General features: G+C 39.6%; 1 protein-coding gene across 1 annotated transcript; it reads right to left on the reverse strand.

The window, feature by feature from the left end:
* Positions 1-516: 516 nt before the first annotated feature.
* On the reverse strand, positions 517-4,290 carry LOC104113757 (tubulin alpha-5 chain). Its single transcript, XM_009624037.4, has 5 exons — positions 4,016-4,290; positions 2,790-3,004; positions 2,494-2,693; positions 1,709-2,217; positions 517-1,014 (listed from the first exon to the last, which is right to left on the reverse strand). The coding sequence occupies exons 1-5, from the start codon at positions 4,126-4,128 to the stop codon at positions 702-704; spliced, it is 1,350 nt and encodes a 449-aa protein (XP_009622332.1). The 5' UTR covers positions 4,129-4,290; the 3' UTR covers positions 517-701.
* Positions 4,291-12,835: the final 8,545 nt, after the last annotated feature.

Consider the following 12,835-nt stretch of genomic DNA (forward strand, 5'->3'; position numbering starts at 1 on the left):
TGTAATTTTTTAATGTGAGATTTGTCGCCCTCGTAACTTGCTATTTACTAATGTTTGATGGTACCTCTCCCTGTTCATTCTCCTATCCGAGGAAACTACCAGACAAAATCAAGTCTTGATACTTCATTATCAAGAGTTGAGTTTCCCAACAAGTGTTTTTGAAGATAAGTCAAACACAGTCCAACAGATGAAGTTAATTGTATACTTGTTCTCTTTTTTGGTGTATAGAGGAGTTTGTAAATGATGCAGAATCAACCCTTAGCATCTTAGAATCCCTATTAGATGTGAAAGGGACTCCTTTTTTGGGTTTTGCTCAACCTGTAATTGCATCAGCACTTAGTGCTGTTTTTATAATACAATATCTCTTAAATAAATCACCTTTCTCTCTCTCTCGAATAAATAAATAAGTAAAGACTTGAGCTTCCAAGGGTTCACCGTTACTGCATCAAGAATCTCATATCTTTGTTGAACATCTACAAATTACTTGATAAAGAATAGAATGGAGAGATCATACGATCATATGAACAATCACTGTTCAGCATAGTAAAAATATTTGGACATGAATGCAAAGGAATGGCAAACTACAATGTAGACAACTGATATGATATGAGAAGTTATACAAGACAGCAAACTACAACAAAAACACATGCAAGGCACTAGGCCGACACTCTGAACCCTGTCTTCAAAGATGTTGGTCTAAATCAATATTCATCACCGTCTTCCTCGTCATCAACTCCTTCAGCACCCACTTCCTCGTAATCCTTTTCAAGCGCAGCTAAATCTTCACGGGCTTCAGAGAACTCCCCCTCTTCCATACCTTCACCAACATACCAGTGGACAAATGCCCTCTTAGCATACATGAGATCAAATTTGTGGTCAATGCGCGAGAACACCTCTGCAACAGCAGTATTGTTACTGATCATGCAGACAGCTCGTTGCACCTTGGCCAGATCACCCCCAGGTACTACTGTTGGAGGCTGGTAGTTGATTCCACATTTGAAGCCAGTTGGGCACCTGTTCAAATCCAAAACCAAAAAAATTACGATTTGGTGGCATCCACGTTAGATGGTTTAGACACATCATGCCTAGTCTGTAAACATACAAGTCACATCATGCCTAGTCTGTAAAGGTACAAGTCAAATACGATATTCAACAGCACCCAGGCACTAATATATTGAAGTTGATCCCAACAAAGCTCCACATACTTCTTGAAGCGTGGGCCACATGTTCATGCAATGATGGACCAGAACACTAAATCATGCTAAATAACAATATCATTGCCAGGTACCAGCTAAACATCTGTTACTCTCAAACTAAGCAGTACTAACCACACTCCCAACCATTGATCACATGTATTCCCAATATACTCCCATTAGTGCACTTGATTACGACTAAATAATTATGCATATCAGACAATTGTTTCTTGAGAAGAAAAAAACATGTTGCTAAATGGGTTCCGAATCATGTAACTCTACCTATAAAGGGTGTCAATGGAACAAGATGGGGGAACAAACAGGATCAGATTTAAAAACTTGTTTACAAATGTAGTTTTTGGTTCACTGATTAAAGGCCTTTCCTTTTACCATCAAATTCTAATCAAAGGATCTAATTTAGATCAAATTACCTATAAGGCCACTAAACAGCTAGTGTCTAAGTAGTTTATTATAACAAGAAAGGCTCGTGCTTGCAACTAGTGCAAAATACTTACCAGTCAACAAACTGAACAGTCCTCTTCGTTTTAATAGTAGCCACAGCAGCATTGACATCCTTGGGAACAACATCTCCGCGGTACATGAGGCAGCAAGCCATATATTTTCCATGCCTTGGATCACACTTAGCCATCATACTTGAGGGCTCAAAAACTGCATTTGTTATCTCAGGGACAGATAGCTGTTCATGGAATGCCTTTTCTGCTGAGATTACAGGGGCATAGGATGAAAGCATAAAGTGGATGCGAGGATATGGTACCAGGTTTGTCTGGAACTCAGTAATATCCACATTAATGGCTCCATCAAACCGTAATGAAGTGGTCAAGGATGATATGATTTGAGAGATCAGTCGATTCAAATTGGTATATGTAGGCCTCTCAATGTCTAGGGATCTTCTACAGATATCATAAATGGCTTCATTGTCCAACATGACAACAACATCGGTGTGTTCAAGAAGGGAATGGGTTGAAAGAACACTGTTATAAGGCTCAACAACAGCAGTAGATACCTGAAATTAACAAGAAAACTCAAGTTAGTAAGTACAGAAATAACCTACAGATTAGTGTCAAAGGTTACATATGCTGTTAGTAAAAACATCATCAAACATTATGGAACATGAGCTAAAGATAATACCTAAGAGTTAGCCATAATGTCATTTATCATGAAAGCTACTACTATAACAACCTATATGGAGAAATCTCATCTAAAATTAAAGTCTTAATCTTGTGCTTTATTGCTATGCTAAACAAATGTAATAGTGCTTTGCTAAAGCATGACTCTGCACCTGGGGAGAAGGATAGATAGTAAATCCAAGCTTAGACTTTTTTCCATAATCCACAGATAGACGTTCCAGCAACAATGACCCCAATCCAGAACCAGTACCACCACCAACAGCATTAAACACCAAAAATCCTTGCAAACCCGTGCAATTGTCAGCCAATTTCCTTACTCGATCAAGGCATAGATCGACAATCTCCTTCCCAACTGTGAAGAAAGTTAATACAACCAAAAATTAGGTGCATCTAACAAAAATTATACACAAAACAAAGAAATGGCTCCCGAGTTCTCCAGGATAACTACCTGTATAATGCCCTCTGGCAAAATTATTTGCAGCATCTTCCTTTCCTGAAATGAGCTGCTCAGGATGGAAAAGCTGGCGATAAGTCCCAGTTCTCACCTCATCAATAACAGTGGGTTCGAGATCGACAAATATAGCTCTTGGGACATGCTTCCCAGCACTGGTTTCGCTGAAGAAGGTATTGAAAGCATCATGTCCTACACCAGGTGAGTTGTCACTGCAAGTAAAACAAAGAACTTACTCATCAGCATGCACTAGAACTTCACCCTTTAGCTAAAAGAAGGAGAAAAGAGAAACCACACCAACTTCCAACTCAAATAATTTACAGGCAGAAGTTGTATTGCTTGTCAATCATAAACCTGTGGCCTTGTGACCATTAATATTGCCATGACAAAACTTTTGCACATATCAGACGAAAACAACCTCTGGTTAGAAGATTCCTTTTCATTTTGCATGATAAGTAGAAAGTATCACAAAACAACAACAAAGAAAAGAATGCACAAAATTGCATCAAACAACAAATTGTTACCATTCATCAAATCAATCAACTATCCATCAATCCCAAACATAGTAGAGGTCGGACTGTATGAATCCTCTATATCCATTTTGCTCTATCCGGCTCATGTATCATAAATGAAAAGCATATATATCATCACAAACCCTCAGAAGGAACATCACAACAAAAGCCAATTATGTAATCCATGTTCCTAACTACACCAGCAAATGTCAATTGAAGACAAAGCATAGCATAAGCAAGGCCTAAACCAATCTATCCATCATTAGTATTACTGGGACGAGACTTTGCACATCTTGAGTCAAACTACAAAAGATCATTTTCATTTCCCATGAATAAAAAGGTGAATCACAAAACAAACAGCAAATAATCAAATCATGAAATTGCTAGATGAGAGAATTTGAATGCGTTTGGGTATTTGACAAATCGAATGGCCAACTGCAACCAAGTTTAAATGTGTTCACAAAAACCCTTCGTAACAAAGCCAAATATGTTAATGGGTATCCAAAATTAAATATGAAAATATCAAAAAAAAAATGACGAACACGATATAAACCAATCAATCCATCATACATCTTCCATACATAAACCAACAGAATTATCAATTAATCAATCAACTAGACCTTGATCCCAAACTAGTTAAGGATCGGAAATATAGATCACATATATATTTTAATAAGATAGATATAACAATATTGATATATATATATATACCTAGGCATCATGCCATCAGGGTGGATGTCATGTTCAAGGCAATAGAGCTCCCAACATGAATTTCCCACCTGAATCCCAGCTTGACCTATGTGTATGCTTATTATTTCTCTCATTTTTCCCAATTTCAATATTTCTCTTCACAATCAAAACCTAATGAACAACCAGCCTCTTTTCTCTTTCTAGGTTTGTGATTGTGAAGAAGAAGAAGAAGAAATGTAACTCTCTTTCCTCACTCTATATGATATTAATATATGGAGGTGGGGGTGGGTGCCCTTTTTTCGAATTCTCTTAAAGGGTAAGGACAACTTGATAAGTGTTTGGAATCCGCCCATTTGCTGCCAGCTTTTCTCTGGGCCCGCCCTTTCCGCCAATCGTTTTGCCGCCCATTTTTATATGACCTTTTTACCCCTTTGAGATATTTTTTCCCAAATACGCAACACCATTAGATGTGCATATTTTCACCCAAATGAGAAAATTAAGTGGGCGTTTGGAGGGCAGTCCTACGTTCCTACCACATCAGGGTCGTCTTACATACACGCTCAAACGGGTCATCCACTTCATCAGGATGCATCATCCAACCATGGTTTATACAGTTCTCATCAGGGTCAGTCATCTCTCAGTGCACTTCCAGCCCAGAGTACGTCCTGTGCTCCTTCAGTTCAGGGATCATATGTGCCAGGTTCTTCTGGTAGTTATTCTGGTTCTCGAGGTCCGCCTCAAAACTTACCAGCCTTTTCAGAGAGGGGTTGCTTTGAGTATGGAGGCTTGGGCCACATAAATGATCTGAATGAAAATTTTAAAAAATAGTTTTTAGAGTTTTTTAAATTTTCGAAAACTTCCAAAACTCATCTTCAAGTAAAATTGAAAAATTTATGGCCAAACACTGATGTCAAAAAAAGTAAAAAATTTTCGAAAAAAAGTAAAAAAAATCTTATGTCCAAACGGGCTCTTAATTCAAAGAAAAAAGATACTCCCTCCGTACTGGGCACAATTTTTTTTTTAAAAAGATAAGATTTTTAAATTTGTGATGTAAAATAAGGCACATATATTTTGCGTGACTATAAATCGTTGCATAAATATAAATTATTTTCAAATATGAAAAGAGACCATTCTTTTTTTGCACGAATCAAAAAGAAAATACGTTCACATAAAATTGAAACAGAGGGAGTATATCATATATGGGATAATTTTCAATTCTGATTTTATTTTTGTGTCTACATATATATATATATATATATATATATGAGGCACACAATTCTTTTGTTTTGTTTTGTTTCTATTCTATTCAGTGGCTAAAACCTTAATTTGAGTCGCCTCATCACGAGTATTCAATTAAAGATTCTCTTCTTTTTTAAATAATTGAATCTTATTTGTGGAAATTCATTTTGTATGTTGAACCTTCTATTTTACTATATCAATTATGTGAGGAAAAAGTGATGTTTGCAAGTATTTCTTTGCATTTTTTAACCTAAAAAGGAATAAAAGTAAATGTAAAACAGAAAAAGAAAATGGGATGGATTGGAGCTTTTAATTTTATTCCATTTATTACTTCCAACCAAGAGGTTGTGAGTTCGAGTCACCCCAAGAGCAAGGTGAGGAGTTCTTGGAGGGAGGGAGTCGAGGGTCTATCGGAAACAACCTCTCTACCCCAGGGTAGGGGTAAGGTCTACGTACACACTACCCTCCCCAGACCACACTAGTGGGATTATACTGGGTTGTTATTGTCGTCGTCGTCTTTGTACCACTCATGGATACAATTCTTTATTTTATGTACATCATAGCAGAGGCAAATATAACATTATAAGTATAAGTTAAATTGAACTCATAACTTTTGACGAGTAATATAAATTTATACGTAAAATCTATTTAAATTAAAATAAATAATAGGCATAAGCTCATAACTTTAAATATATAATACGCTAATGCTAAAAATCTTAAAAGTTGAACACATATGGTTTAAATCCTGAATCCACCACCGTAAGGAGTGCATGTTAGAAGTAGTTTGGTACAATCTCGTGCACTAAGAATGTAGTGTATTTATTACTTATTTATATGATAAACCTTAATTTGCTTATTCTAATACCATGCATGGTAGTATATGTGAAGTCAAGTAATAAGGTGCTCACTAAGTGTATTTGTAGGTAATAATATGTCATGAAATTTTTATCTAAATAGTATGTTTTGTTGTTAATAATGTGAAGATTAACTGATTCCTTTGTTTGGAGAAGATATATAGATGGTATTGTAGAAATTAGTGGCATTCGTTTCCTCTACTGACATATCAGAGTTTTGAGTAGAATGAGCAGTGATTTATAATTTAGATTACATAACATTTCTTAAGAATAGTGTCAGTTCAATTAAAGTATCCAATTAACATTTCCTCAGTGAAACTTAAAAATTAATCAAGTTAACCTTCGTAACTTAGAGTAGGTCATAGTATTTACTATTTAGAACATAAATAGTAGTAATTGCCAAACGATAATACAAATTAAGGGGTAGAAACGAAATTATGTAAAAAGATGTGGACCACGGTGTCCATGTGACGGGATAAGTGAGCCTTCGATGTGCACTTAACAACTAGAGAGGTGTGTGTTTGCTGGATTTAATTGGCTGCTTCGCTGTTTCTTGTACTAAAAATTTTCTATTTTTCAAATCATACAAACTTGTGTTATTTTCCATTTTCCCCTTCCTAGGGAGTGATTTTAGATTTTTTCTTCTTTTCCAATTAGGAAGGGTGTATAATTAAGTAGTCAAAATTTGAAATACTCGGCGTTGGTGTGAGTTGGAGTGATTCTATAAATATAAGATTTATAGAGGATACAACAACAACAACCCAGTATAATCCCACTAGTAGGATTTGAGGAGGGTTGTGTGTACGCAGATCTTATCCTTACCCTGGGGTAGAGAGGTTGTTTCCGATAGACCCTCGGCTCCCTCCCTCCAAGAACTCCTCACCTTGCTCTTGGGTTGACTCGAACTCACAACCTCTTGGTTGGAAGTGGAGGGTGCTCACCACTAAAGCAACCCACTCTTGTCAAGATTTATAGAGGATAATCATGATAATCGGTAGAGTCAATCCTCGACAAAAGAGGATATATATATATTTACCCGAAAAACGGATAGAGTTAAATTTGTACGTAGTTCTAAGGGTATGTGGTATAACTTGACACAAATCGTAAGAGTAAATAGAAATATCGAATATTAACTATAAAGAAAAGATTCAAACCGGGTTGAAAAGAAGATGATTTATGGATTAAGCAAGATGAATCAATCTATGAGGCTAAAAAAGGATAATTCTTCAATATGAGAGTGTATAATATATGAGTTACAATGTATGCAAAACTTGATCTCTTTACAAAAATATAGTAATCCCTCTTATAGTGGGGGGATCTTACTTTAGATATAATTAAAAAATACATAGTAGGGAACCCATGATAAATTAACTTTTCCTTAATTCCCGCCGAGATTCTCTCCCTTAGTGCGGTTGTAACGGCTCTTGTCTATGAGCTCGATCTTGATCGGACTCGGTATTTGTCGGTTTTCAGGTTTAGAACTCGATGTGGGTTCGAGATCGATGTTGACTCGGAGCCCAGTATTGGGCCGGTATTGGTTGGCCTCTGGCCCTTAAGCTCGATTCCATCACTTCTCATCATAGTTCGATTTGGACCCGAGCTCGATAATGACTTCGAGCTCGGTATTTGACCTGTCCCTGAAACTCGAAGCTCGTTTGTGCCTTCTTCGGATCCCATCTCGATATTATGAAGACTTTCTTCGGTCCATTATGTCCCCATCTCGATCAGTCGTACGAAGGTCGAAATCAATTTCGACCGTATACAGATAGTCCCCTCGTTTCTCGGGAAGGATGTGGCGAGAAACGATATGATTTCCCAATGGCTCGATTGGATATACACTGACGTTTGCATCGAGCCCGACCATGACATATGTGATAGTTGTCCCGTTGGTTCAGTTTACCAAGGCATTTAATGCGTGTCAGACGGTGGTCGGTCACCGCTGATATTGAACCGCCATTGCTCAATCTATAAATAGCCCCTCCTTTTACCATTTATCACTTTTACATCTTCAATCTTCAAATTTTCCAAGTTCTTTTTCGTATCTTCTGAGTTAATCTGTAAGTCTTTGTGATTTTTCTGCAAATATCTTTCTTCTGTGATTTTCACTACAAAATCTTTCTTCGAAACTCCACATCTTTGTCGTCTCCTTCTATTTTCCATCTCTAAATCAAAAATGGTGAAAACATCTAAAAGCTTCTTCATCACAGCCTGCCGTTGACAAAAACACCGGTGGAGCCACGGCTTGAGGAGTGTGTTCCCGGGGCGTGTGTTCTTACCTCCGATTTTAAGGTCGATAAAGGTTCGTCAGTGTCCGGTCGATGCGAGCCAATATCGAGGTATATGTGCTCGATAACCGAGGGGCACCTCAAGCAGCTGAGGAAAGACTGTAACTGGGAGAAAATAGAAGTGATAATCCCGGCTCCCGAAGAAGATATCACTACTTATGTGAAAGATTTTTTAAGTGTGTATACTTACCCTTTCACACTGGGCCCCCTCGACCATGTCGTCATTGATTTTTGCCGCCAATATCGAATAACCCTAGGCCAAATCCATCCTTCATTTTGGCGGATCGTTATTCTGATCCGCTTCTTCGTGAACAAGATCGAGGGGATGCCTTTTACCCTCGACCACCTCATTCGATTGTACAGCCCCCGCCTCTTTCGAGGCGGGTTAATAAAACTTCAGCGCCGGGCCACCAAGGTTCTGTTCTCGAGTATAGACGAGGAGAAAGATCAAGGTTGGATGGGTAGGTTCGTTCAAGTGAGGACTTCAGACCTAATACCAGCCGAGAAGATGCCATTTCCCGAGGAGTGGAATATGAAGCGTAAGTGTAACTCTGTTGTTATCTCCTACTATTTTGTTCCTTCGTTTCTTTCTCATTGATATCCCCTTTTGTGATGTAGCGGTTCCTTGGATGCCCGGTGCAGTTCCTGACCTTAAGAACTGAGTACGGGACCTGGCTTCGACCTCTACATACGCCGAGCGCTCATGGTGTGATTTGTCAAAGGGCCAAGCAGGTAATGGTAATATTAAAAACCCATGGGCTCTATTCTGGAACGGTGGCTAATATTTCGATCTCACAGCTGCAACAGAAGCTTGAGGTGATTGGGAAGCTTCGTGAGGAGGTCGATATGATAAGGGCGGAGACCTTAGGATGGAAAGATGGCATGGACTGTCTTGCCGCATAAAAAGAAACTGCTCGAGCACAATTATCATCGGCCGAAAACCAACTTCAAAGCATGAAGGAGAAGAGCTCGGTTCAAGCAAGAAAAATAGAGGAGCTCGAGGCTCGGTTGGCCTTCGAACTTGCCAAGGCCAAATCTGACGTCGAAAAAGCAAAGGCCAATACAGATGCATTTGTAGCCGTCTATCGGGCCGATGATGAAGCTGCTCAGGTTCAAGCAAGAGAGGCAGCCGAGACCGCTAACACTCGAGCATATTGGGTTGCTGAACTTGCTAAATGCCAATTTCGGAGGGAGACCCTCGAAGAGATCCATGCTCGAGGTTTCGATCTCACGGAAGAGATAAAAAGGGCTAAAGAGCTCGAAGCCGATGCTGAAGCCTTGGCTTCTGATGATGATGATGATGGGAACAAGAGTGGGTCCGAGATTGGGGAGCAGACAGATGGAGAAGAGACCGCTCCCGAAGATAACTAAGAAACTTAGCCCTTAGTTTCCATTTTGGTTTTTTGTGTAGGGTCCTGTTCGGACGTTGTAAACACTCTTGTATATATATATATATAAAGATCTTTTCTTTTCCCGACTTGCCTCTGTTTTATTATCTGCCTTGTGAAGTGTTTGTTTCATTTATGCCTTATGATGGTTTTCATAAGGCTTTAGGCAATTTGATCGAATTCGGACCTTGTAGCCTTTATAACCGAGTGAGCGCTTGCTCAAACTCGAAATAAGGTAGCATGTAGGCTTAGTAGTCGAGCGAGTGATTGCTCAAACTTGAAGTAATATAGCCCGTAGGCTTAGAGGCCGAGTGAGTGCTTTGCTCGAACTCGAAGAAATATAGCCCGTAGGCTTAGTAGTCGAGTCAGTGATTGCTCGAACTCGAAGTAATATAGCCCGTAGGCTTAGAGGTCGAGTGAGTGCTTTGCTCGAACTCGAAGAAAGGTAGCCCGTAGGCTTTTATAGTCGAGTGAGTGCTTTGCTCGAACTCGAAGAAAGGTAGATCGTAGGCTTAATAGTCGAGTGAGTGATTGCTCGAACTCGAAGTAAGGTAGCCTGTAGGCTTAATAGTCGAGTGAGTGCTTTGCTCGAACTCTAAGAAAGGTAACCCGTAGGATTTATAGTCGAGTGAGTGCTTTGCTCGAACTCGAAGTAAGGTAGCCCATAGGCTTAATAATCAAGTGAGTGCTTTGCTCGAACTCGAATAAAGGTAGCCCGTAGGCTTAATAGTCGAGTGAGTGATTGCTCGAACTCGAAGAACGGTAGCCCGTACGCTTAATAATCGAGTGAGTGCTTTGCTCGAACTCGAAGTAAGGTAGCCCGTAGGCTTAATAGTCGAGTGAGTGATTGCTCGAACTCAAGGTAAGGTAGCCCGTAGGCTTAATAGTCGAGTGAGTGCTTTGCTCGAACTCGAAGTAAGGTAGCCCGTAGGCTTTATAGTCGAGTGAGTGCTTTGCTCGAACTCGAAGTAAGGTAGCCCGTAGGCTTTATAGTCGAGTGAGTGCTTTGCTCGAACTCGAAGTAAGATAGCCCGTAGGCTTAATAGTCGAGTGAGTGTTTTGCTCGAACTCGAAGAAAGGTAGCCCGTAGGCTTAATAGTCGAGTGAGTGATTGCTCGAACTCGAAGAAAGATAGCTCGTAGGCTTTGTGTGGGGCTTTCAGTTGGTAGTCCCCAATTAATAGGCTAATGGTCGTTCCTTGAGCCTGTTTGCGTAATAGATCATGAAATAGAGGATGGGTTTTGAGACATGAGATATAGGCAAAAAAGTTTCTTTTATGTCACTATACATGTGTTTATATTTTGTACCGGGGATCGAGCAACCTACACGAGCATGGTTCGTTTTGACCATTTGTCTCTTACAATTTTTCCTGTCGGAATCTTGTTGTTATGAAGTAACTTTCTTGCATCGAACTTGATAATCGAACATCGAACTTGATATATTTGATGTTATGAAGTAACTTTCTTACATCGAACTTGATAATCGAACATCGAACTTGATATATTTGAGGGTAATGCCCCACCAGTATTCGAGGTTGATTGTAAAGAGGCCTCAGATACTGTTGAATTGTTCTAAGTTAGCACGATCAATGGTTGCCTCATTAAAAACCTTGCCGAAAAACCCATTTGGGATAAAATCAGTCTAAGGGAAAAAGAGTGCAACGCGTGCTTTCAGACCTAAGGCTTCGTGTTGAATAATCCATCCTTGTTCCTGATTGAATTCCTGCAAGGGTTAGTTTCAAAATATAAACGAACATGGGAGGGTCGTACCTTAGCAGTAGTATCGTTTTAGGTGCGACACATTCCAATTGCTTGGTAATTGTTTGCCGTTTATAATACCGAGCTTGTAGGATCCTTTACCGATGTTTTCGAGTACCTGATATGGTCCTTCCCAGTTGGACCCAGTTTTCCTTCATTTGGATTTCGGGTGTTGAGGGTGAATTTTCTTAGCACTAAGTCCCCGATTTTAAAATGGCGAAGATTGGTTCTTCGATTATAGTATCTTTCGATCCGCTGCTTTTGGGTGGCCAATTGGACGAGAGCGACTTCTCGTTTTTCATCCAATAATTCAAGGCTAGTATTCATAGCCTCGTGATTTGACTCTTCTGTTGTATATCGAAACCTGGTACTGGGTTCCCCGACTTCGACTGGAATCAAGGATTTGGAGCCATATACTAAGGAGAACGGGGTTGCCCCCGTATTGGATTTTGATGTTGTTCGATATGCCCGAAGAACTTCGGGTAGAATTTCTCTCCATTTTCCCTTAGCGTCGTTCAACCTTTTCTTTAGGTTTTGAATGATAGTCTTTTTCGTCGATTCGGCCTGTCCATTCCCACTAGGGTGATACAGTGATATCCTTTTTATTTTGTGGTCTTCGAGGAATTTCATCACTTTGCTGCCGATAAATTGTTTCCCATTGTCACATACTATTTCGGCGGGTATCCCAAATCGACATACGATATGATCCTAGAGGAAGTCTATAACCTCTTTTTCTCTTACTTTCTCGAACGCCTGTGCTTTAATCCATTTAGAGAAATAGTCAGTCATAAATAAAATGAACTTAGCTTTACCCGGGGCCGATGGCAGAGGGCCGGCGATATCCATTCCCCATTTCATGAATGGCCATGGGGATAGGACTGAGTGAAGTTGCTCTCCGGGCTGATGGATCATCGGTGCAAACCTTTGACGTTTATCACATTTTCAAAAAAACTCCTTTGTATCTTTGTCCATATCGATCCAATAATATCCTGCTCTAATTATTTTTCGGACTAATGAATCGGCACCGGAATGATTTCCCCAAGTGCCCTCGTGAATCTCACGTAGGATATAGTTGGTGTCTCCTGGTCCTAAGCATACTGCCAATGGTCCCTCGAATGTCTTTCGGTATAACGTTCTGTCTGCAATCAATGTGAATCGAGCAGCTTTGATTCGTAGGGCCCTCGAATTTAGGGTCTGATGGGAGCTTTCCGTTCTCCAAGTATTCAATATACTTATTCCTCCAATCCCATGTTAAGCTTGTAGATTTTATCTCGGTATGACCTTCCTCGTTCACGTATCTCGAGAGTTGAACGACAGT

Source organism: Nicotiana tomentosiformis, chromosome 12 (assembly GCF_000390325.3).
Source record: "Nicotiana tomentosiformis chromosome 12, ASM39032v3, whole genome shotgun sequence".
Taxonomy (NCBI): domain Eukaryota; kingdom Viridiplantae; phylum Streptophyta; class Magnoliopsida; order Solanales; family Solanaceae; genus Nicotiana; species Nicotiana tomentosiformis.